The sequence below is a fragment of the Salvelinus alpinus genome, chromosome 30, assembly GCF_045679555.1.
Source record: "Salvelinus alpinus chromosome 30, SLU_Salpinus.1, whole genome shotgun sequence".
NCBI lineage: Eukaryota > Metazoa > Chordata > Actinopteri > Salmoniformes > Salmonidae > Salvelinus > Salvelinus alpinus.
This window is the reverse complement of record NC_092115.1, coordinates 8,744,215-8,768,023: the sequence shown is the minus strand read 5'-3', so window position 1 is coordinate 8,768,023 and position 23,809 is coordinate 8,744,215. Positions and strand designations below refer to the sequence as shown.

At 42.7% G+C, this 23,809-nt stretch overlaps 1 protein-coding gene and 9 non-coding genes across 10 annotated transcripts; 1 reads left to right on the top strand and 9 right to left on the bottom strand.

The window, feature by feature from the left end:
* Nucleotides 1-609: 609 nt before the first annotated feature.
* Nucleotides 610-691, bottom strand: trnas-uga (transfer RNA serine (anticodon UGA)). The gene has a single exon. It is a non-coding gene; the product is annotated as a tRNA-Ser (tRNA).
* Nucleotides 692-909: 218 nt separating this feature from the next.
* Nucleotides 910-991, bottom strand: trnas-cga (transfer RNA serine (anticodon CGA)). Its single transcript has one exon. It is a non-coding gene; the product is annotated as a tRNA-Ser (tRNA).
* A 1,097-nt stretch (nt 992-2,088) lies between these two features.
* trnas-cga (transfer RNA serine (anticodon CGA)) lies at nt 2,089-2,170 on the bottom strand. The gene has a single exon. It is a non-coding gene; the product is annotated as a tRNA-Ser (tRNA).
* Nucleotides 2,171-3,259: 1,089 nt separating this feature from the next.
* trnas-uga (transfer RNA serine (anticodon UGA)) lies at nt 3,260-3,341 on the bottom strand. The gene has a single exon. It is a non-coding gene; the product is annotated as a tRNA-Ser (tRNA).
* A 218-nt stretch (nt 3,342-3,559) lies between these two features.
* trnas-cga (transfer RNA serine (anticodon CGA)) lies at nt 3,560-3,641 on the bottom strand. Its single transcript has one exon. It is a non-coding gene; the product is annotated as a tRNA-Ser (tRNA).
* A 1,097-nt stretch (nt 3,642-4,738) lies between these two features.
* trnas-uga (transfer RNA serine (anticodon UGA)) lies at nt 4,739-4,820 on the bottom strand. The gene has a single exon. It is a non-coding gene; the product is annotated as a tRNA-Ser (tRNA).
* Nucleotides 4,821-5,037: 217 nt separating this feature from the next.
* On the bottom strand, nt 5,038-5,119 carry trnas-cga (transfer RNA serine (anticodon CGA)). The gene has a single exon. It is a non-coding gene; the product is annotated as a tRNA-Ser (tRNA).
* Nucleotides 5,120-6,216: 1,097 nt separating this feature from the next.
* trnas-uga (transfer RNA serine (anticodon UGA)) lies at nt 6,217-6,298 on the bottom strand. The gene has a single exon. It is a non-coding gene; the product is annotated as a tRNA-Ser (tRNA).
* Nucleotides 6,299-6,515: 217 nt separating this feature from the next.
* trnas-cga (transfer RNA serine (anticodon CGA)) lies at nt 6,516-6,597 on the bottom strand. Its single transcript has one exon. It is a non-coding gene; the product is annotated as a tRNA-Ser (tRNA).
* An 11,186-nt stretch (nt 6,598-17,783) lies between these two features.
* LOC139560666 (uncharacterized) lies at nt 17,784-21,801 on the top strand. Its single transcript, XM_071377660.1, has 5 exons — nt 17,784-18,594; nt 18,684-18,709; nt 19,586-19,657; nt 19,888-19,958; nt 20,730-21,801. Exons 1-5 carry the CDS (start codon nt 18,528-18,530, stop codon nt 21,796-21,798), a joined length of 1,305 nt encoding a protein of 434 aa, XP_071233761.1. The 5' UTR covers nt 17,784-18,527; the 3' UTR covers nt 21,799-21,801.
* The last annotated feature ends 2,008 nt before the right edge of the window (nt 21,802-23,809 follow it).

Genomic DNA, 23,809 nt, shown 5'->3' with positions numbered 1-23,809 from the left:
AGGGAGAACACATTTGATGTCAATTCCAATGCTGAAACCACTTGGCCATCGCAGCAGTAGGAATCTAAGGAAAGTGATGAGGAGAAAGCAGAAGTGGGCTATACGCTTCGAGCAAGGTAAGAACATGGGTGGGGAGACCCCATTGAAATTCAGGTCCAACGTCGAAAGAACTCGGCCATTGCAGCTGTTGGAATGCAAGTAAAGGGATTGGGATTTGGAAACAGACATCATTGGTGTAAAATGGTCAACTTGATGGCACGACATATTGATCTTATTTCGCAAGCTGTGAAGTTTGGAAGTTTAATGTGCAAGTCAAAAAACTATGTCCAGAGAAAGTACAAGTGGACTATTCACTGAGAATAAGATTTTGAAAAAGAGCAGGGAGACCCAATTGGGTTTCAAGTCTGAGGACTTAACCACCTGGCTCTCAGTATTTCCAACATAATTCTTACAGAAACAACAGTATCTGTACTGAAGAGCCTATTTTAACTGTTTGTCAAGGCAAATATATTCTGAGCACCTGAATCACTGAACAATTCCATGTATTAAGGACATTATCCATATCAAGTCACTAAGTGTATGTTAAAAATATAGACAGGTTTGCCATAGCGCTGCAAGCAGGGTTCGTACCAGCGCGGGGAGACCCCATTTGATTTCAAGTCCTACGCCTTAACCACTCGGCCATCGCAGCTTGCTATGTAAAATTCCAGGCCTTAACCAGTCGGCCATCTCATCCTGTCCACTTTACTTCAGTAAAGACTAGACTATCTACTGAAGAGCCTATTTGAACTGTTTGTCAAGGAACACATATTCTGAGCACTTGAATCAAAGGACAAGTCCACGGTTTAAGGACATTATCCATATCACGTCCCCAATGACATGTTGCAAATAAAGACAGCTTTGTCAAAGCGCTGTGAGCAGGGTTCGAACCTGCGCGGGGAGACCCCATTGGATTTCGAATCCAACGCCTTAACCTCTCGGCCATCACAGCTTCTTCTGTTACCTACAACGCCTTAACCAGTCCGCTATCTCGTTCTGTCCATTTTACCTCTAAAATTACCTGAATATCGCTGTTGAAGAGCTTACTTGAAATGTTTGTCATGGAAGATAAATTCTGAGCACTTGAATCAAAGGACATGTCCACGCATTATCCATATCAAGTCCCCAATGATATGTTACAAATAAAGACTGGATCGTCAAGAGTTCAAACCTGCGCTGGGAGAACCCATTGGATTTCGAGTCCAACGCTTCAACCACTCGGCAATCAAAGCTTTCTTAGGTAGATCACACAAGGACAAAAGTATCCAAATTCAACTGCCTAATTGAAATATTTTCAAGCAAAGTAAAATAAGCTATTTTCTGAGCACTTCAATCGTTGGACGAGCACATAAAATAAGGAAATTTAAATTCAGAAGAGATAGATCCAATTATTAAAGGTCTACTTTATCATCACCCTGTAAGCAGAGTTGAAAACTGTACAGGGAGAACACATTTGATGTCAATTCCAATGCTGAAACCACTTGGCCATCGCAGCAGTAGGAATCTAAGGAAAGTGATGAGGAGAAAGCAGAAGTGGGCTATACGCTTCGAGCAAGGTAAGAACATGGGTGGGGAGACCCCATTGAAATTCAGGTCCAACGTCGAAAGAACTCGGCCATTGCAGCTGTTGGAATGCAAGTAAAGGGATTGGGATTTGGAAACAGACATCATTGGTGTAAAATGGTCAACTTGATGGCACGACATATTGATCTTATTTCGCAAGCTGTGAAGTTTGGAAGTTTAATGTGCAAGTCAAAAAACTATGTCCAGAGAAAGTACAAGTGGACTATTCACTGAGAATAAGATTTTGAAAAAGAGCAGGGAGACCCAATTGGGTTTCAAGTCTGAGGACTTAACCACCTGGCTCTCAGTATTTCCAACATAATTCTAACAGAAACAACAGTATCTGTACTGAAGAGCCTATTTTAACTGTTTGTCAAGGCAAATATATTCTGAGCACCTGAATCACTGAACAATTCCATGTATTAAGGACATTATCCATATCAAGTCACTAAGTGTATGTTAAAAATATAGACAGGTTTGCCATAGCGCTGCGAGCAGGGTTCGAACCTCGGCGGGGAGCCCCCATTGGATTTCGAATCCAACGCCTTAACTTCTCGGCCATCACAGCTTCTTATGTTACGTACAACGCCTTAACCAGTCCGCTATCTCGTTCTGTCCATTTTACCTCTAAAGTTACCTGAATATCGCTGTTGAAGAGCTTACTTGAAATGTTTGTCATGGAAGATAAATTCTGAGCACTTGAATCAAAGGACATGTCCACGCATTATCCATATCAAGTCCCCAATGATATGTTACAAATAAAGACTGGATCGTCAAGAGTTCAAACCTGCGCTGGGAGAACCCATTGGATTTCGAGTCCAACGCTTCAACCACTCGGCAATCAAAGCTTTCTTAGGTAGATCACACAAGGACAAAAGTATCCAAATTCAACTGCCTGATTGAAATATTTTCAAGCAAAGTAAAATAAGCTATTTTCTGAGCACTTCAATCGTTGGACGAGCCCATAAAATAAGGAAATTTAAATTCAGAAGAGATAGATCCAATTATTAAAGGTCTACTTTATCATCACCCTGTAAGCAGAGTTGAAAACTGTACAGGGAGAACACATTTGATGTCAATTCCAATGCTGAAACCACTTGGCCATCGCAGCAGTAGGAATCTAAGGAAAGTGATGAGGAGAAAGCAGAAGTGGGCTATACGCTTCGAGCAAGGTAAGAACATGGGTGGGGAGACCCCATTGAAATTCAGGTCCAACGTCGAAAGAACTCGGCCATTGCAGCTGTTGGAATGCAAGTAAAGGGATTGGGATTTGGAAACAGACATCATTGGTGTAAAATGGTCAACTTGATGGCACGACATATTGATCTTATTTCGCAAGCTGTGAAGTTTGGAAGTTTAATGTGCAAGTCAAAAAACTATGTCCAGAGAAAGTACAAGTGGACTATTCACTGAGAATAAGATTTTGAAAAAGAGCAGGGAGACCCAATTGGGTTTCAAGTCTGAGGACTTAACCACCTGGCTCTCAGTATTTCCAACGTAATTCTAACAGAAACAACAGTATCTGTACTGAAGAGCCTATTTTAACTGTTTGTCAATGGAAATATATTCTGAGCACCTGAATCACTGAACAATTCCATGTATTAAGGACATTATCCATATCAAGTATATGTAAAAAATATAGACAGGTTTGCCATAGCGCTGTGAGCAGGGTTTGAACCTGCGCGGGGAGACCCCATTGGATTTCAAGTCCAACACCTTAACCACTCGGCCATCGCAGCTTGCTATGTAAAATTCCAGGCCTTAACCAGTCGGCCATCTCATTCTGTCCACTTTACTTCTGTAAAGACGAGACTATCTACTGAAGAGCCTATTTGAACTGTTTGTCAAGGAACACATATTCTGAGCACTTGAATCAAAGGACAAGTCCACGGTTTAAGGACATTTTCTATATGACGCCCCCAATGACATGTGGCAAATAAAGACAGCTTTGTCAAAGCGCTGTGAGCAGGGTTCGAACCTGCGCGGGGAAACCCCATTGGATTTCGAATCCAACGCCTTAACCTCTCGGCCATCTCAGCTTCTTCTGTTACCTACAACGCCTTAACCAGTCCGCTATCTCGTTCTGTCCATTTTACCTCTAAAGTTACCTGAATATCGCTGTTGAAGAGCTTACTTGAAATGTTTGTCATGGAAGATAAATTCTGAGCACTTGAATCAAAGGACATGTCCACGCATTATCCATATCAAGTCCCCAATGATATGTTACAAATAAAGACTGGATCGTCAAGAGTTCAAACCTGCGCTGGGAGAACCCATTGGATTTCGAGTCCAACGCTTCAACCACTCGGCAATCAAAGCTTTCTTAGGTAGATCACACAAGGACAAAAGTATCCAAATTCAACTGCCTGATTGAAATATTTTCAAGCAAAGTAAAATAAGCTATTTTCTGAGCACTTCAATCGTTGGACGAGCCCATAAAATAAGGAAATTTAAATTCAGAAGAGATAGATCCAATTATTAAAGGTCTACTTTATCATCACCCTGTAAGCAGAGTTGAAAACTGTACAGGGAGAACACATTTGATGTCAATTCCAATGCTGAAACCACTTGGCCATCGCAGCAGTAGAAATCTAAGGAAAGTGATGAGGAGAAAGCAGAAATGGGCTATACGCTTCGAGCAAGGTAAGAACATGGGTGGGGAGACCCCATTGAAATTCAGGTCCAACATCTAAAGAACTCGGCCATTGCAGCTGTTGGAATGCAAGTAAAGGGATTGGGATTTGGAAACAGACATCATTGGTGTACAATGGTCAACTTGATGGCACGACATATTGATCTTATTTCGCAAGCTGTGAAGTTTGGAAGTTTAATGTGCAAGTCAAAAAACTATGTCCAGAGAAAGTACAAGTGGACTATTCACTGAGAATAAGATTTTGAAAAAGAGCAGGGAGACCCAATTGGTTTTCAAGTCTGAGGACTTAACCACCTGGCTCTCAGTATTTCCAACGTAATTCTAACAGAAACAACAGTATCTGTACTGAAGAGCCTTTTTTAACTGTTTGTCAAGGGAAATATATTCTGAGCACCTGAATCACTGAACAATTTCATGTATTAAGGACATTATCCATATCAAGTCACTAAGTATATGTAAAAAATATAGACAGGTTTGCCATAGCGCTGCGAGCAGGGTTTGAACCTGCGCGGAAAGACCCCATTGGATTTCAAGTCCAACGCCTTAACCACTCGGCCATCGCAGCTTGCTATGTAAAATTCCAGGGCTTAACCAGTCGGCCATCTCATTCTGTCCACTTTACTTCTGTAAAGACGAGACTATCTACTGAAGAGCCTATTTGAACTGTTTGTCAAGGAACACATATTCTGAGCACTTGAATCAAAGGACAAGTCCACGGTTTAAGGACATTATCTATATGACGTCCCCAATGACAGTGGCAAATAAAGACAGCTTTGTCAAAGCGCTGTGAGCAGGGTTCGAACCTGCGCGGGGAAACCCCATTGGATTTCGAATCCAACGCCTTAACCTCTCGGCTATCACAGCTTCTTCTGTTACCTACAACGCCTTAACCAGTCCGCTATCTCGTTCTGTCCATTTTACCTCTAAAGTTACCTGAATATCGCTGTTGAAGAGCTTACTTGAAATGTTTGTCATGGAAGATAAATTCTGAGCACTTGAATCAAAGGACATGTCCACGCATTATCCATATCAAGTCCCCAATGATATGTTACAAATAAAGACTGGATCGTCAAGAGTTCAAACCTGCGCCGGGAGAACCCATTGGATTTCGAGTCCAACGCTTCAACCACTCGGCAATCAAAGCTTTCTTAGGTAGATCACACAAGGACAAAAGTATCCAAATTCAACTGCCTGATTGAAATATTTTCAAGCAAAGTAAAATAAGCTATTTTCTGAGCACTTCAATCGTTGGACGAGCCCATAAAATAAGGAAATTTAAATTCAGAAGAGATAGATCCAATTATTAAAGGTCTACTTTATCATCACCTTGTAAGCAGAGTTGAAAACTGTACAGGGAGAACACATTTGATGTCAATTCCAATGCTGAAACCACTTGGCCATCGCAGCAGTAGAAATCTAAGGAAAGTGATGAGGAGAAAGCAGAAGTGGGCTATACGCTTCGAGCAAGGTAAGAACATGGGTGGGGAGACCCCATTGAAATTCAGGTCCAACATCTAAAGAACTCGGCCATTGCAGCTGTTGGAATGCAAGTAAAGGGATTGGGATTTGGAAACAGACATCATTGGTGGACAATGGTCAACTTGATGGCACGACATATTGATCTTATTTCGCAAGCTGTGAAGTTTGGAAGTTTAATGTGCAAGTCAAAAAACTATGTCCAGAGAAAGTACAAGTGGACTATTCACTGAGAATAAGATTTTGAAAAAGAGCAGGGAGACCCAATTGGGTTTCAAGTCTGAGGACTTAACCACCTGGCTCTCAGTATTTCCAACGTAATTCTAACAGAAACAACAGTATCTGTACTGAAGAGCCTATTTTAACTGTTTGTCAAGGGAAATATATTCTGAGCACCTGAATCACTGAACAATTCCATGTATTAAGGACATTATCCATATCAAGTCACTAAGTATATGTAAAAAATATAGACAGGTTTGCCATAGCGCTGTGAGCAGGGTTCGAACCTGCGCGGGAAGACGCCATTGGATTTCAAGTCCAACGCCTTAACCACTCGGCCATCGCAGCTTGCTATGTAAAATTCCAGGGCTTAACCAGTCGGCCATCTCATTCTGTCCACTTTACTTCTGTAAAGACGAGACTATCTACTGAAGAGCCTATTTGAACTGTTTGTCAAGGAACACATATTCTGAGCACTTGAATCAAAGGACAAGTCCACGGTTTAAGGACATTATCTATATGACGTCCCCAATGACAGTGGCAAATAAAGACAGCTTTGTCAAAGCGCTGTGAGCAGGGTTCGAACCTGCGCGGGGAAACCCCATTGGATTTCGAATCCAACGCCTTAACCTCTCGGCCATCACAGCTTCTTCTGTTACCTACAACGCCTTAACCAGTCCGCTATCTCGTTCTGTCCATTTTACCTCTAAAGTTACCTGAATATCGCTGTTGAAGAGCTTACTTGAAATGTTTGTCATGGAAGATAAATTCTGAGCACTTGAATCAAAGGACATGTCCACGCATTATCCATATCAAGTCCCCAATGATATGTTACAAATAAAGACTGGATCGTCAAGAGTTCAAACCTGCGCTGGGAGAACCCATTGGATTTCGAGTCCAACGCTTCAACCACTCGGCAATCAAAGCTTTCTTAGGTAGATCACACAAGGACAAAAGTATCCAAATTCAACTGCCTGATTGAAATATTTTAAAGCAAAGTAAAATAAGCTATTTTCTGAGCACTTCAATCGTTGGACGAGCCCATAAAATAAGGAAATTTAAATTCAGAAGAGATAGATCCAATTATTAAAGGTCTACTTTATCATCACCCTGTAAGCAGAGTTGAAAACTGTACAGGGAGAACACATTTGATGTCAATTCCAATGCTGAAACCACTTGGCCATCGCAGCAGTAGAAATCTAAGGAAAGTGATGAGGAGAAAGCAGAAGTGGGCTATACGCTTCGAGCAAGGTAAGAACATGGGTGGGGAGACCCCATTGAAATTCAGGTCCAACATCTAAAGAACTCGGCCATTGCAGCTGTTGGAATGCAAGTAAAGGGATTGGGATTTGGAAACAGACATCATTGGTGTACAATGGTCAACTTGATGGCACGACATATTGATCTTATTTCGCAAGCTGTGAAGTTTGGAAGTTTAATGTGCAAGTCAAAAAACTATGTCCAGAGAAAGTACAAGTGGACTATTCACTGAGAATAAGATTTTGAAAAAGAGCAGGGAGACCCAATTGGGTTTCAAGTCTGAGGACTTAACCAACGTAATTCTAACAGAAACAACAGTATCTGTACTGAAGAGCCTATTTTAACTGTTTGTAAAGGCAAATATATTCTGAGCACCTGAATCACTGAACAATTCCATGTATTAAGGACATTATCCATATCAAGTCACTAAGTATATGTAAAAAATATAGACAGGTTTGCCATAGCGCTGCGAGCAGGGTTCGAACCTGCGCGGGAAGACCCCATTGGATTTCAAGTCCAACACTACTTAATAAAACATCTGCCCATTTCTAGTTGTTAGGTCTATCAATCCCATTTTTTCCATGTATAAATTGTTCACATGTTGTGGAAGCCATTGGATGTGTTTCCTGCTCCAGTCATCAATAATTCACTTATAGCTTGTCAATGAAAAAACTAAAACAAAATGTATTTATTTTTATTTTTATTTTTTACAGTTATTTTGTGTGTGCTTGATATTGTTTATTCTGAACTATGTAACTTCTATCTATCTTCTGATAATTTCCTCACAATCTCCCAGATGTCTTCTTTCCAAATATACCACGTTTTTGCATGTCAGAATCATGTAATTACACATGAAAAGCAATAACTTTTGTGTATGTCTATTTAGACGGGAATCTACATTTTGCCATTACATTTAAGAGAAGTAAATGTAAATGACCTGCTCTGGACACTATTATGGCCAGTCTTTCATTAATTACTTTTAGCATAGATAGCAAAGGTATCACAAATGATTTGTTTGAGCTGTGCATGGTAACAGAGGACAATGTTTCCAATCTACTATGCTTAATGAGCACAAACAAAGCAACTGGGCTGGATATCCTTCCTGCAAGATTCATAAAGGATAGTGCTTGTGTCACCTCTAAAATGATAACGCATATTGTAAACCTTTCTATTAGTAGTGGTACATTCCCCAAGGATCTCAAAACACTCCACAAGCAGTAAAACAAATGTAGGAATCTACAGGCCTGTGTCGATCCTCAGCACTTTATCTAAAGTTGTTGAAAGATTTGTTTTTTAATCAACTTGAGGGATACCTTCTTGAGCACAAACTTCTTTATGAACTACAATCTGGCTTTAGAACAGCTCATTCCACTGACTAAGATACCGTAGAATAGTATAGAATACAGTATATACATATGAGATGAATAATGCCAGATACAGTTGAAGTCGGAAGTTTACATACACTTAAAGTCATTAAAACTCGTTTTTCAACCACCACAAATTTCTTGTTAACAAACTATAGTTTTGGCAAGTCGGTTAGGACATCTACTTTGTGCATGACAAGTCATTTTTCCAACAATTGTTTACAGACAGATTATTTCACTTATGATTCACTGTATCACAATTCCAGTGGGTCAGAAGTTTATGTATACTAAGTTGACTGTGCCTTTAAACAGCTTGGAAAATTCCAGAAAATTATGTCATGGCTTTAGAGGCTTCTGATAGGCTAATTGACATCATTTGAATCAATTGGAGGCGTACCTGTGGATGTATTTCAAGGCCTAACTTCAAACTCAGTGCCTCTTTGCTTGACATCATGGGAAAATCAAAAGAAATCAGCCAAGACCTCAGAAAAAAAACTTGTAGACCTCCACAAGTCTGGTTCATCCTTGGGAGCAATTTCCAAACACCTGAAGCTACCACGTTCATCTGTACAAACAATAGTACGCAAGTATAAACACCATGGGACCACACAGCCGCCATACCGCTCTGTCTCCTATTGATGAACGTACTTTGGTGCGAAAAGTGCAAATCAATCCCAGAACAACAGCAAAGGATCTTGCGAAGATGCTGGAGGAAACCGGATACAAAAGTATCTATATCCACAGTATAACGAGTACTATAATCGACCTAACCTGAATGGCAGCTTAGCAAGGAAGAAGCCACTACTCCAAAACCGCCATAAAAAAAGCCAGACAAAGATCGTACTTTTTGGAGAAATGTCCTCTGGTCTGATGAAACAAAATAGGTCGCAAATGGGTCTTCCAAATGGACAATGACCCCAAGCATACTTCCAAAGTTGTGGCAAAATGGCTTAAGGACAACAAAGTCAAGGTATTGGAGTGGCCATCACAAAGCCCTGACCTCAATCCAATAGAACATTTGTGGGCAGAACTGGAAAAGCGTGTGCGAGCAAGGAGGCCTACAAACCTGACTCAGTTACACCAGCTCTGTCAGGAGGAATGGGCCAAAATTCACCCAACTTATTGTGGGAAGCTTGTGGAAGGCTACCCGAAACGTTTGACCCAAGTTAAACAATTTAAAGGGAAAGCTACCAAATACTAGTTGAGTGTATGTAAACTTCTGACCCACTGAGAATGTGATGAAAGAAATAAAAGCTGAAATAAATCATTCTCCCTACTATTATTCAAGAAACAAAGAGATCTTCTGTTGAATCTGACAATTAATCTTGATGGTTGTAAAGTCGTCTCAAATAAAACTGTGAAGGACCTCGGCGTTACTCTGGACCCTGATCTCTCTTTTGACGAACATATCAAGACTGTTTCAAGGACAGCTTTTTTCCATCTACATAACATTGCAAAAATCCGAAATTTTCTGCCCAAAAATGATGCAGAAAAATTTATCCATGCTTTTGTTACTTCTAGGTTAGACTACTGCAATGCTCTACTTTCCGTTTACCCGGATAAAGCACTAAATAAACTTCAGTTAGTGCTAAATACGGCTGCTAGAATCCTGACTAGAACACACAAAAAAAACATAGCCTCCCTACACTGGCTTCCTGTTAAGGCAAGGGCTGATTTCAAGGTTTTACTGTTAACCTACAAAGCGTTACATGGGCTTGCTCCTACCTATCTTTCCGAGTTGGTCCTGCCATACATACCTACACGTACGCTACGGTCACAAGACGCAGACCTCCTAATTGTCCTTAGAATTTCTAAGCAAACAGCTGGAGGCAGGGCTTTCTCCTATAGATCTCCATTTTTATGGAATGGTCTGCCTACCCATGTGAGAAACGCAGACTCGGTCTCAACCTTTAAGTCTTTACAGAAGACTTATCTCTTCAGTGGGTCATATGATTGAGTGTAGTCTGGCCCAGGAGTGTGAAGGTGAACGGAAAGGCTCTGGAGCAACGAACCGCCCTTGCTGTCTCTGCCTGGCCGGTTCCTCTCTCTCCACTGGGATTCTCTGCCTCTAACCCTATTACAGACGCTAAGTCACTGGCTTACTGGTGCTCTTTCATGCCGTCCCTAGGAGGGGTGCGTCACTTGAGTGGGTTGAGTCACTGACGTGATCTTCCTGTCTGGGTTGGCGACCCCCCTTGGGTTGTGCCGTGGCGGAGATCTTTGTGGGCTATACTCTGCCTTGTCTCAGGATGGTAAGTTGGTGGTTGAAGATATCCCTCTAGTGGTGTGGGGGCTGTGCTTTGGCAGTGGGTGGGGTTATATCCTTCCTGTTTGGCCCTATCCGGGGGTATCATCGGATGGGGCCACAGTGTCTCCTGACCCCTCCTGTCTCAGCCTCCAGTATTTATGCTGCAGTAGTTTATGTGTCGGGGGGCTAGGGTCAGTTTGTTATATCTGGAGTACTTCTCCTGTCTTATTCGGTGTCCTGTGTGAATATAAGTATGCTCTCTCTAATTCTCTCTTTCTTTCTTTCTCTCGGAGGACCTGGGCCCTAGGACCATGCCTCAAGACGACCTGGCATGATGACCCCTTGCTGTCCCCAGTCCACCTGGCCGTGCTGCTGCTCCAGTTTCAACTGTTCTGCCTGCGGCTATGGAACCCTGACCTGTTCACCAGATGTGCTACCTGTCCCAGACCTGCTGTTTTCAACTCTCTAGAAACAGCAGGAGCGGTAGAGATACTCTTAATGATCGGCTATGAAAAGCCAACTGACATTTACTCCTGAGGTGCTGACTTGCTGCACCCTCGACAACTACTGTGATTATTATTATTTGACCATGCTGGTCATTTATGAACATTTGAACATCTTGGCCATGTTCTGTTATAATCTCCACCCGGCACAGCCAGAAGAGGACTGGCCACCCCTCATAGCCTGGTTCCTCTCTAGGTTTCTTCCTAGGTTTTGGCCTTTCTAGGGAGTTTTTCCTAGCCACCGTGCTTCTACACCTGCATTGCTTGCTGTTTGGGGTTTTAGGCTGGGTTTCTGTACAGCACTTTGAGATATCAGCTGATGTACGAAGGGCTATATAAATAAATTTGATTTGATTTGATTCTGACATTTCACACTTTCTCGGCAACGTGGCTGGTTTTCTTTTTGTAGTCCGTGATTGTCTGTAGTCCCTGCCACATACGTCTCGTGTCTGAGCCGTTGAATTGCGACTCCACTTTATCTCTATACTGACGTTTAGCTTGTTTGATTGCCTTGTGGAGTGAATAACTACATTGTTTATATTCTGCCATATTACCAGTCGCCTTGCCATGGTTAAATGCGGTGGTTCGCGCTTTCAGTTTTGCGTGAATGCTACCATCTATCCATGGTTTCTGGTTAGGGTAAGTTTTAGTAGTCACAGTGGGTACTACATCTCCTATACACTTCCTTATCAACTCAGTCACCGTATCCGTGTATGTGTCTTGATTATTTTCGCAAGCTACCCGGAACATATCTCAGTCCACGTGATCAAAACAATCCTGGAACGTGGATTCCGATTGGTCAGACCAGTGTTGAATAGTACGAAACATGGGCACTTCCTGTTTGAGTTTCTGCCTATCGGACGGGAGGAGCAAGATGGAGTCGTGGTCAGATTTGCCGAAAGAAGGGCGGGGGAGGGCCTTGTAAGCATTCTCGTAAGTTTGAATAGCAATGGTCGAGAGTCTTAATAGCGCGAGAAGGACATTCAATATGTTGATAGAACTTCGGCAGCCTAGTCCTCGGATTTGCTTTGTTAAAATCCCCAGCTACAATAAATGCACCCTCAGGATATGTGGTTTCCAGTTTGCATAAAGTCCAGTGAAGTTCTTTGAGGGTCGTCAAGGTTTCGGCTTGAGGTGGGATGTAAATGGCCGTGGCGATGACGGAGGAGAATTCTCTTGGGAGATAATATGGTCGGCATTTAGCAGTGAATTGGTTTAGGTCTTATCTGACCAACAGAACACAAGTATGTAATGTTGGTGATGTTCTGTCAGAGGCCAAATAAATATCCTGTGGAGTACCACAGGGATCCATTTTAGGGCCTCTTATTTCTTATACACGTTAATGATATGCCAGATACAGTTTTTTTACATTTACATTTTATCTTTATTTAACCAGGTAGACTAGTTGAGAAGAAGTTCTCATTTACAACTGCGACCTGGCCAAGATAAAGCAAAGCAGTGCAACACAAACAACACAGTTACTCATGGAATAAACAAACACAGTCAATAATACAGTTAAGTGCAGCTTTATGCTGATGACTCAGTCATACTGATATCAGGGAAGGATACAGATAACAGGAGACCCTGAGTAAGGAATTGCATTTTGTTAGAGATTGGTTGACTGAAAACAAATTGTCGCTACATTTGGGAAAAACTGATTTCGTTTGGAACAAAACGTAGATTGCATAGGGCTGACAAGAAAAAGGCAAACTGTGCAGGGAAGGATATTGAATCTAAAACAAGTGTAAGTTATCATGGTGTGTCCCTAGATCAATCACTTTCCGGAGACCTGATTGCTGCTAAAATTCATTCTAAAATGGCGAACAAATCGTAACACTGGATATTTTAACATCGAAGTTAAGAAACTGCTCGTCTCACCCTTGATAAAAATGTTATTTGGATTATGCCTGCTCTTCTTGGTATAGTGGGCTGTCAAAAAAGCTGAAAAAGAGAATGCAGGTCATGCAAAATAATGTTATCAGGTATATGCTGAATGTCTCCCCTAGGACCCACATAATGTTATCAGGTATATGCTGAATGTCCCCCCTAGGACCCACATAATGTTATTAGGTATATGCTGAATGTCCCCCCTAGGACCCACATAATGTTATCAGGTATATGCTGAATGTCTCCACTAGGACCCACATAATGTTATCCGGTATATGCTGAATGTCCCACCTAGGACCCACATAATATTATCAGGTATATGCTGAATGTCCCACCTAGGACCCACATAATGTTATCAGGTATATGCTGAATGTCCCACCTAGGACCCACATAATGTTATCAGGTATATGCTGAATGTCTCCACTAGGACCCACATAATGTTATCAGGTATATGCTGAATGTCTCCACTAGGACCCACATAATGTTATCAGGTACAGTGGGGAGAACAAGTATTTGATACACTGCCGATTTTGCAGGTTTTCCTACTTACAAAGCATGTAGAGGTCTGTAATTTTTATCATAGGTACACTTCAACTATGAGAGACGGAATCTAAAACAAAAATCCAGAAAATCACATTGTATGATTTTTAAGTAATTAATTTGCATTTTATTGCATGACATAAGTATTTGATACATCAGAAAAGCAGAACTTAATATTTGGTACAGAAACATTTGTTTGCAATTACAGAGATCATACGTTTCCTGTAGTTCTTGACTAGGTTTGCACACACTGCAGCAGGGATTTTGGCCCACTCCTCCCTACAGATCTTCTCCAGATCCTTCAGGTTTCGGGGCTGTCGCTGGGCAATACGGACGTTCAGCTCCCTCCAAAGATTTTCTATTGGGTTCTACTGGCTAGGCCACTCCAGGACCTTGAGATGCTTCTTACGGAGCCACTCCTTAGTTGCCATGGCTGTGTGCTTCGTGTCGTTGTCATGCTGGAAGACCCAGCCACGACCCATCTTCAATGCTCTTACTGAGGGAAGGAGGTTGTTGGCCAAGATCTCGCGATACATGGCCCCATCCATCCTCCCCTCAATACGGTGCAGTCGTCCTGTCCCCTTTGCAGAAAAGCATCCCCAAAGAATGATGTTTCCACCTTCATGCTTCACGGTTGGGATGGTGTTCTTGGGGTTGTACTCATACTTCTTCTTCCTCCAAACACAGTGAGTGGAGTTAGACCAAAAAGCTCTATTTTTGTCTCATCAGACCACATGGCCTTCTCCCATTCCTCCTCTGGATCATCCAGATGGTCATTGGCAAACTTCAGACAGGCCTGGACATGCACTGGCTTAAGCAGGGGGACCTTGCGTGCGCTGCAGGATTTTAATCCATGACGGCGTAGTGTGTTACTAATGGTTTTCTTTGAGACTGTGGTCCCAGCTCTCTTCAGGTCATTGACCAGGTCCTGCCGTGTAGTTCTGGGCTGATCCCTCACCTTCCTCATGATCATTGATGCCCCACGAGGTGAAATCTTGCATGGAGCCCCAGACCGAGGGTGATTGACCGTCATCTTGAACTTCTTCCATTTTCGAATAATTGCGCCAACAGTTGTTTCCTTCTCACCAAGCTGCTTGCCTATTGTCCTGTAGCCCATCCCAGCCTTGTGCAGGTCTACAATTGTATCCCTGATGTCCTTACACAGCTCTCTGGTCTTGGCCATTGTGGAGAGGTTGGAATCTGTTTGATTGAGTGTGTGGACAGGTGTCTTTTATACAGGTAACGAGTTCAAACAGGTGCAGTTAATACAGGTAATGAGTGGAGAACAGGAGGGCTTCTTAAAGAAAAACTAACTGGTCTGTGAGAGCCGGAATTCTTACTGGTTGGTAGGTGATCAAATACTTATGTCATGCAATAAAATGCAAATTAATTATTTAAAAATCATACAATGTGATTTTCTGGATTTTTGTTTTAGATTCCGTCTCTCACAGTTGAAGTGTACCTATGATAAAAATTACAGACCTCTACATGCTTTGTAAGTAGGAAAACCTGCAAAATCGGCAGTGTATCAAATACTTGTTCTCCCCACTGTATATGCTGAATGTCCCACCTAGGACCCACATAATGTTATCAGGTATATGCTGAATGTCCCACCTAGGACCCACATAATGTTATCAGGTATATGCTGAATGTCCCACCTAGGACCCACATAATGTTATCAGGTATATGCTGAATGTCCCACCTAGGACCCACATAATGGTATCAGGTATATGCTGAATGTCCTCCCTAGGAGTACAAGGGGTTCCGGAAGGTGGGCTTGTTGCCTTTGGAGTCCAGAGTGGACCAACTTATATCTAATCACATGTCTGACATCTTAAATGATTGTGCCCCAGGTTATACGAAAAACCACATTGATATTGTCTATAACCAACACAGTTACAATACCAGAGCTAATGTTATGTCATGGAAAACTCGCAAAAGTAAACATGTATTTGTCTGTGGAATAGCCTACCTTTGGCGATCAAGCAAAGAAAAAGTAGAAATAGCTTTTATAAAGCAGGAAAATGTTTTCATTTGGAAAAGGTTGTCCAAGTAAGAGAAACCACTCCACTGCTCCTTGTGCCCCCTACTGCTGGTCAGGTGTACTTATTTGAATGATAGGTATGATAGGTCTATTAACTGCTCTAGAATAGTGATCAACAAAGGTACTAACATAGTTAGAGCAAGCATGGCAGTATGATTTAGTCAATATCAAGCTGCTCTTCTGACTGGCTATTAACTGCAGTTCGTGGAAAAAGAGGGTGATATTAAATTAATCTGATTCCATAGTTAGAGATTGTTTTAACGTGAAATGAATGGTTGATTTTTAAGGTTAGGGAGAAGTACAGTGAATAGTGCCACTTAGAATGTCAATATAAATTAATGTATTTATGGTTGTTTGTAATTTTGTCTTGCCTATGTGTTACTGTTTTTACCATCGAGGACCACTTTGGAAACAAGCTTTTAATTAATACTTTCAAGTGATAGCCTCTAAGTCGACATTGTACATTTTGTTGTGTCTGTTACCCCAAAAATAATTCATTGATTCTTGAAGAAATGCCTCATGAGCTTAGTTCGACTGTAGTATCCCATCAGAACCAAAAATACAAGCTTTTGTTTTACTCCAAATGTTTGTAAACAATATAAAATGTCAACAAACACTGTAGGCTACAGCCTCAACACATGGTTAAAACTATCATTTTGATTTCATGGATGGTCAGTTCTGCATCCATAGCAGTCTATGAATTTGAGTGGCAGGAATCTTAGCAGTTAAGAGTATTGGGCCAATAACTGAAAGGTTGATGGTTTGAATCATGTTATGTACACCTCTTGGAGGGAACGCAACACCCCGCTACATTCAAAGGGGTATGTGACTGTAGGTGCGGGTAAGAATGACAGAGGCAGAATATATTACCGTTAACAGGGAATTTATTCTTCCTTCACACGTTAATTTGGGGGAAAAGGGGCTGGACGGAACCAAAGCAAAGAAAGTAAAAGTTAAAGAGCCCCCTCTCTTACCTTACCTACCCACCCACTACTTACCTATTCTTAATGCCACCTGGCACGCTAACCAAAATACAGGGGGTGGTCCGCACAGGTCTTACCTAGTGTGCATAGACAGAGTACATATTACGGGTATATGTATGCCCGCAGGCCTCTTGCCTAAGCAATCCTAAGGTGCCTTCCCCTTCCCCCCTGGGAACAAAAACAGAATAATTACTAATGTAAAGTGAGTAATTTCAATAATCAAAAACAGTCCTTTTGACATAAACATACCTCTGCAGGACCGGCTACAAAATACTTTACAACAAATTATACAGACCCACAACAAAACACAGGACATACAAATAATGCTATCTCTCTTAACAAAGGAACACTGGCTTTTCAAGCTGCAGGAGTTTGTAATTGAAAACAGCTGTTTCCTCTGACAAGACGGAGGGTTCAGAGCTCCAATCATTGAGGGACCGACAAATCAGCTGCTTAGAATCCAGAAATCCATTTCCTGAAATACAAACACATACAAACACAAAACAACAAAGAAACTGGGGGACGTAACAAATCCCCTTGGCCGACTAGGTGAAAAATCTGTCAATGTGCCCTTGCGCAAGTCACTTAGCCCTAATTGCTCCTGTAAATTGCTCTGGATAAGACTGTCTGCTAAATTACTAAAATGTAGTTTTTTTAAATAATTAAAATAAAAAAATCTCCAGGCTCATCCCTAAGCTTTTCATCAAAACACAGTCGGGGTGTCCGCTTTAATATAGTTTCATTAAGGATTCTACTCATTCATTTCTGAAGAAAAAAACTAATGTGAAAAATGTATGAATAGGCTATTGCGTTTAGCCACACAACTATCTTTATATCTTTATTTTTTTTATATTTTACCAGGTAAATTGACTGAGAACACGTTCTAATTTACAGCAATGACCTGGGGAATATTTACAGGGGAGAGGAGGGGGGGATGAATGAGCCAATTGTAAACTGGGGATGACTAGGTGACCGTGCTGGTATGAGGGCCAGATTTGGGAATTTAGCCAGGACACCGGGGTTAACACCCCTACTCTTACTATAAGTGCCATGGGATCTTTAGTGACCACAGAGAGTCAGGACACCCGTTTAACGTCTCATCCGAAAGACAGAACCCTACACAGGGCAATGTCCCCAATCATTGCCCTGGGGGCATTGGGATATTTTTTAGAGCAGAGGAAAGGGTGGCTCCTACTTGCTCTCCAACACCACCAATGGGTTTTTAATCTATTTGAGGCGGAGTAAACAGGCTACATTTCTAGAACTGGGAAGTTACCATAGTTCATGTGTTACCATGGTTTCAGTCACCATTTTCGTTTTGAGACATGTAGCTAGCTAGCCCATTATCATGCTGTTGTAGAAGAGATCTGTCATGATCATGTTGTAGAATATCTGTGTCGCATGACAGAAAGACAAAACACACATCTTAGATCATTTAAGATAACTTTTGGGCACGCGTTGTAACATTGTATCTGGCTAAATCTTTCGGGAAATACAAGTCAATAGGTTACCTACCTATGAAGCTACGAGGACAGAGAGTGTAGAAGAGAAAACGAACTCCTATTGTTACAGGTAGAGATATGAATTGATATACTGTAGCTAGCGTGCTGAAAATGATAACGGAGAGAAAGAGGGATATCTGATCATGTCCGTGTCAAGTGCATGTCCAAATATTAACGACGTCTGGAATCCAACAGTTTCACTGGAATGATCAAACGGCAAGAGTCAGACAAACGCCAACCCTCAACATGTCAAACCGGTACATGTCAACAGCTCGTAGGCACGGTTTAGCTGAGACGCATCTTTCGACGCCAGGTAGGTTAACCTACCTTTTTTTATGAAATAATTATTTTCACCCGACTTATGCCCGTCTTAACTGAAATGTTGCTCTTTCATTTTTCTAGGATCTGTATCTGGCCAAATAAACCAGGTGAGTGCCAAAACAGGCTCCTCACACCGCTTTTTCAATAAAGCAAATTAAAGGCAGTGTAACGTTAATCTTATAGAATTAAATCGTCATTATGATTAGCATTTTCTAAGTGTGCTAACATTTAGGGTGCAAAATTAGGGTGCAAACTGGTAGCTAAAATGCTGCCAGTAATACATTTTTAAAAAAGGCATGGGATGCTCCACAAACAATTAATTGGATCTCACAAATGTTTAGATCCAAAGACCAATAAAGATCTATTGACTGAAACGTTGGTGTGCTATCTAAGTTTGTGGAGCATCCAACATCAGTGTAATGGACTTTCCATTTTATTAATATATTTGTTCTCTCTCCGTGCACCAGTAAACATGAGAGCTGTTTGGAGTCTATGTATACTTTCCATTGACCTACTGGTAAAGGCTACCAAAAGAAAAACAAATGATGGCATACTTTCTGTGTAATTACAATTTGACTATGTCATTATACCTACCATATAGGTCAATGAAGTGCGACTAAAGTTTGATTATAGCTTTCCATAACCTATATAGGTACATTGCCTTGAGAAACGTCCCCCATTGCATATTCAGCTAAATGGGGAAAAATATCACATGGTTTAATTAATTAGAGAAAAACTAATTGGAGACCTTAATTAAAACTTGTATAATACGTCAGTCTTTACTTAACATGTTTTTTTCTATTGCACTACAGCTGTCCAAACTTATCTAATGCTAATCTCATATTTAAAATAGGGATTTATAAAATAATAAGAATTTATAGTTATTATTTCTCAGATTTTGCTCCTGAATTCAAATTTGACAAAGTCTACCAACTGTCAGCTTTAATTAAGAAAATAATGAATGAACCGTTTATTGCCCACAGGACTTCTATATCTCTCATCTGATTCGTCAACTTGAGGACTTGGACATGTCAAGTGGTGTCAGAGCACAGAAGGTGATAACTGTAAAAGTACTTACTATAGTTTAGAGTATTTAGATGTACAGCATGTATGAGCAAGTCTAATCCATTTTACGGTTCTGGATGTTTCCAGACAAGGAATTGTTACCGGTTGTGTATGACCATTTCAACAAATTCCTTTGCCTTTAGCGTACTGTTGTTTTTAATGCCTTTAATACAAATTACTTTAAAATGCATTTAATACAGTCATCTTTTTAATTTCTTAGATATTTCCATCAACACTCAATTCAAGTATCTACCTGACCACCTGCCGTAGCCCATCAGAGTCTACATCAGTGTAAGTAGATAAATATTTTAAATGCCTGCTTACTACCCTAACTTGGTGTCAGCTGGGCTATTCACAGGCGGAATGAGATCTTCAGTGTGGGAATATTACCCTCTGTATACCAGTCACCTGTATAGAGGACAATGGGATATTAAACAATGGGCCAGCCATTACCTTGATGGAGGGAAAATCAATCAGAAATGTACGCCAGCCCGTCTGACAGCATTTGGTGTCATGTTTGTTCTGCCGTCGCCAAAATACCCGAACTTTAAATTGACTAACTTTTCATCGGAATCCATTAATAAAAACTAAAAATTGCCGTGTATCCAAACTCAAATATTAGGTTACTTCACACCCATTTCTTGATTATCAAAAAGGAATATTCCTCTCAAAATATAACCAAACATGATTTACCATTTACCTTGGCTGTAGTCAATTCACTAGGACAGTTTTTAGGTATCCGTTTTGCTTAGATAAGCTACTTAAAACACCACATTTGGTTGTCAGTATTACCAAAGGTGTAAATTAAAACACCTTTCAGGTTTCTGGAGTTCGAAATTAAAATCCCAGTTTTATGTAATTATTGTAATAAAACAGCAGGGAGCAGGTCTCGAACCCTCGACCTTCTAGCCCGAGGTCCGGCGCGCTATCGACTGTGCCGCAAAAGCATGCTCCAGCGGCAGAGTCGATTTCCGCGCTTATAAATCCAGGGTCATTACATTATTTATTAAGATCGCCACACTGCTTAGCTCTATGCTATTTTTATGCCCTCTTTATCTTTAGCCAGAGCCAACCACAGAGAGCCCAGTTCAGGATGATCCACAGACGACCAACAATCAACATCCATCATCTCAACAGCAGGCTACGGCACCCGAGTTTCACCAAACATAACCAAGGGGAGGGCCGGGACACAAGCTCCAGTGAGTCTCTGTTGAAAATCACACCTGTCCAGGCGGCTTACACTGTCAATTCGAGGGACAGGAGAAGGGGCAATGGGGAGAGGAAGGTAAAGACATTCTACTGTTGGGGCCCAATGAATGACAGAGCAGGGCTTGGGTCAGGAACCAGCACTGATGGTTCAAAGCGAAACGGTAGCAGCACACCGGCGGACATCCACTCTGACGCCAGCGATCTATCCGACCAAGAGAAAGGGGGTGCCCAGGCCCACGAGTGGGTCACACCCGAAGTGGAGCTCCGGTTGAGGCCTGAACCTTTCGACTTAGACCTGGACTCTGACTTGCACTTCTCGGAGTCGTCGGAGGCCCAGTCGCCATTTGCGGAGGTGCTCCCCGCATCTCTGAAAGTGCTGGATCTGACCCGGAGTCTGCCCAGCACGGCCGATTGGGAAAGTCGCCAGAGCCTGCACATGCGAGAGCCTTCATTGGTTGCCATCGTAAGCAGACTATCTGAGATGGAGGATCTACAGGCGGCCACAGTACAGCGAGAGCTGACCAAAACGGGCCGGTGTCGGCCGGCTACGGCCGTCAGCCTGACCAGGAGCACTTCTCGCTTGAGGAAAGCAGATTCAGTTGTGTCCAGTGTTACGGAACTGAGCCTGTCTCGCGACTCACGCACTAGGCCGACTTGTGCTCCTTACAAACAGAATCGCATCAGGGTGGGCGCAAGGCCACATACAGTCTTTAAGAGGCCCTGTTCCAGCTCAGCCAAACTAAACAGAACAGAGACCCTTGTCCAGGTCCAGTCTTGGGGTGAGGGATCGACACCAAAACATACAGGTTGCACCAAAATCAGAAAAGCCAAAGCTAGCAAGAAAGGCACATTGACCTCCCGCAGAGTGTCACCACCAAGCTCTGCAAAGAAAACTAAAGCCAGGGACTTGAGAAAGGCTTAACAACTTGGAGACGGGGATTTACACAGACTGTGCATTTAGAAAGCATTTTTCCTTTGACAGGGTGTTCTTGATCACTGCACAATGTTCTCAAAGTAGAACATGACAGCTAAGTGAACTAGTGTACCAGTCAATGAATGTACAAAATATCTCGTTAGACCTTACATTTACATTACATTTACATTTAAGTCATTTAGCAGACGCTCTTATCCAGAGCGACTTACAAATTGGTGCATTCACCTTATGATATCCAGTGGAACAACCACTTTACAATAGTGCATCTAACTCTTTTAAGGGTGGGGGGGGGTTAGAAGGATTACTTTATCCTATCCTAGGTATTCCTTAAAGAGGTGGGGTTTCAGGTGTCTCCGGAAGGTGGTGATTGACTCCGCTGACCTGGCGTCGTGAGGGAGTTTGTTCCACCATTGGGGTGCCAGAGCAGCGAACAGTTTTGACTGGGCTGAGCGGGAACTGTACTTCCTCAGAGGTAGGGAGGCGAGCAGGCCAGAGGTGGATGAACGCAGTGCCCTTGTTTGGGTGTAGGGCCTGATCAGAGCCTGAAGGTACGGAGGTGCCGTTCCCCTCACAGCTCCGTAGGCAAGCACCATGGTCTTGTAGCGGATGCGAGCTTCAACTGGAAGCCAGTGGAGAGAGCGGAGGAGCGGGGTGACGTGAGAGAACTTGGGAAAGTTGAACACCAGACGGGCTGCGGCGTTCTGGATGAGTTGTAGGGGTTTAATGGCACAGGCAGGGAGCCCAGCCAACAGCGAGTTGCAGTAATCCAGACGGGAGATGACAAGTGCCTGGATTAGGACCTGCGCCGCTTCCTGCGTGAGGCAGGGTCGTACTCTGCGAATGTTGTAGAGCATGAACCTACAGGAACGGGTCACCGCCTTGATGTTAGTTGAGAACAACAGGGTGTTGTCCAGGATCACGCCAAGGTTCTTAGCACTCTGGGAGGAGGACACAATGGAGTTGTCAACCGTGATGGCGAGATCATGGAACGGGCAGTCCTTCCCCGGGAGGAAGAGCAGCTCCGTCTTGCCGAGGTTCAGCTTGAGGTGGTGATCCGTCATCCACACTGATATGTCTGCCAGACATGCAGAGATGCGATTCACCACCTGGTTATCAGAGGGGGGAAAGGAGAAGATTAATTGTGTGTCGTCTGCATAGCAATGATAGGAGAGACCATGTGAGGATATGACAGAGCCAAGTGACTTGGTGTATAGCGAGAATAGGAGAGGGCCTAGAACAGAGCCCTGGGGGACACCAGTGGTGAGAGCACGTGGTGCAGGGACAGATTCTCGCCACGCCACCTGGTAGGAGCGACCTGTCAGGTAGGACGCAATCCAAGCGTGGGCCGCGCCGGAGATGCCCAGCTCGGAGAGGGTGGAGAGGAGGATCTGATGGTTCACAGTATCAAAGGCAGCCGATAGGTCTAGAAGGATGAGAGCAGAGGAGAGAGAGTTAGCTTTAGCAGTGCGGAGCGCCTCCGTGACACAGAGAAGAGCAGTCTCAGTTGAATGACTAGTCTTGAAACCTGACTGATTTGGATCAAGAAGGTCATTCTGAGAGAGATAGCAGGAGAGCTGGCCAAGGACGGCACGTTCAAGAGTTTTGGAGAGAAAAGAAAGAAGGGATACTGGTCTGTAGTTGTTGACATCGGAGGGATCGAGTGTAGGTTTTTTCAGAAGGGGTGCAACTCTCGCTCTCTTGAAGACGGAAGGGACGTAGCCAGCGGTCAAGGATGAGTTGATGAGCGAGGTGAGGTAAGGGAGAAGGTCTCCGGAAATGGTCTGGAGAAGAGAGGAGGGGATAGGGTCAAGCGGGCAGGTTGTTGGGCGGCCGGCCGTCACAAGACGCGAGATTTCATCTGGAGAGAGAGGGGAGAAAGAGGACAAAGCACAGGGTAGGGCAGTGTGAGCAGAACCAGCGGTGTCGTTTGACTTAGCAAACGAGGATCGGATGTCGTCGACCTTCTTTTCAAAATGGTTGACGAAGTCATCAGCAGAGA

Bases quoted from the DNA above. Each gene is read 5' to 3' on its own strand.
- LOC139560666 (XM_071377660.1), top strand. From the start codon at position 18,528: ATGTCAAACCGGTACATGTCAACAGCTCGTAGGCACGGTTTAGCTGAG. The intron at 19,658-19,887 runs GTGATAACTGTA...TTAATTTCTTAG, and splicing joins GTGGTGTCAGAGCACAGAAG to ATATTTCCATCAACACTCAA. The intron at 19,959-20,729 runs GTAAGTAGATAA...CTTTATCTTTAG, and splicing joins CCATCAGAGTCTACATCAGT to CCAGAGCCAACCACAGAGAG.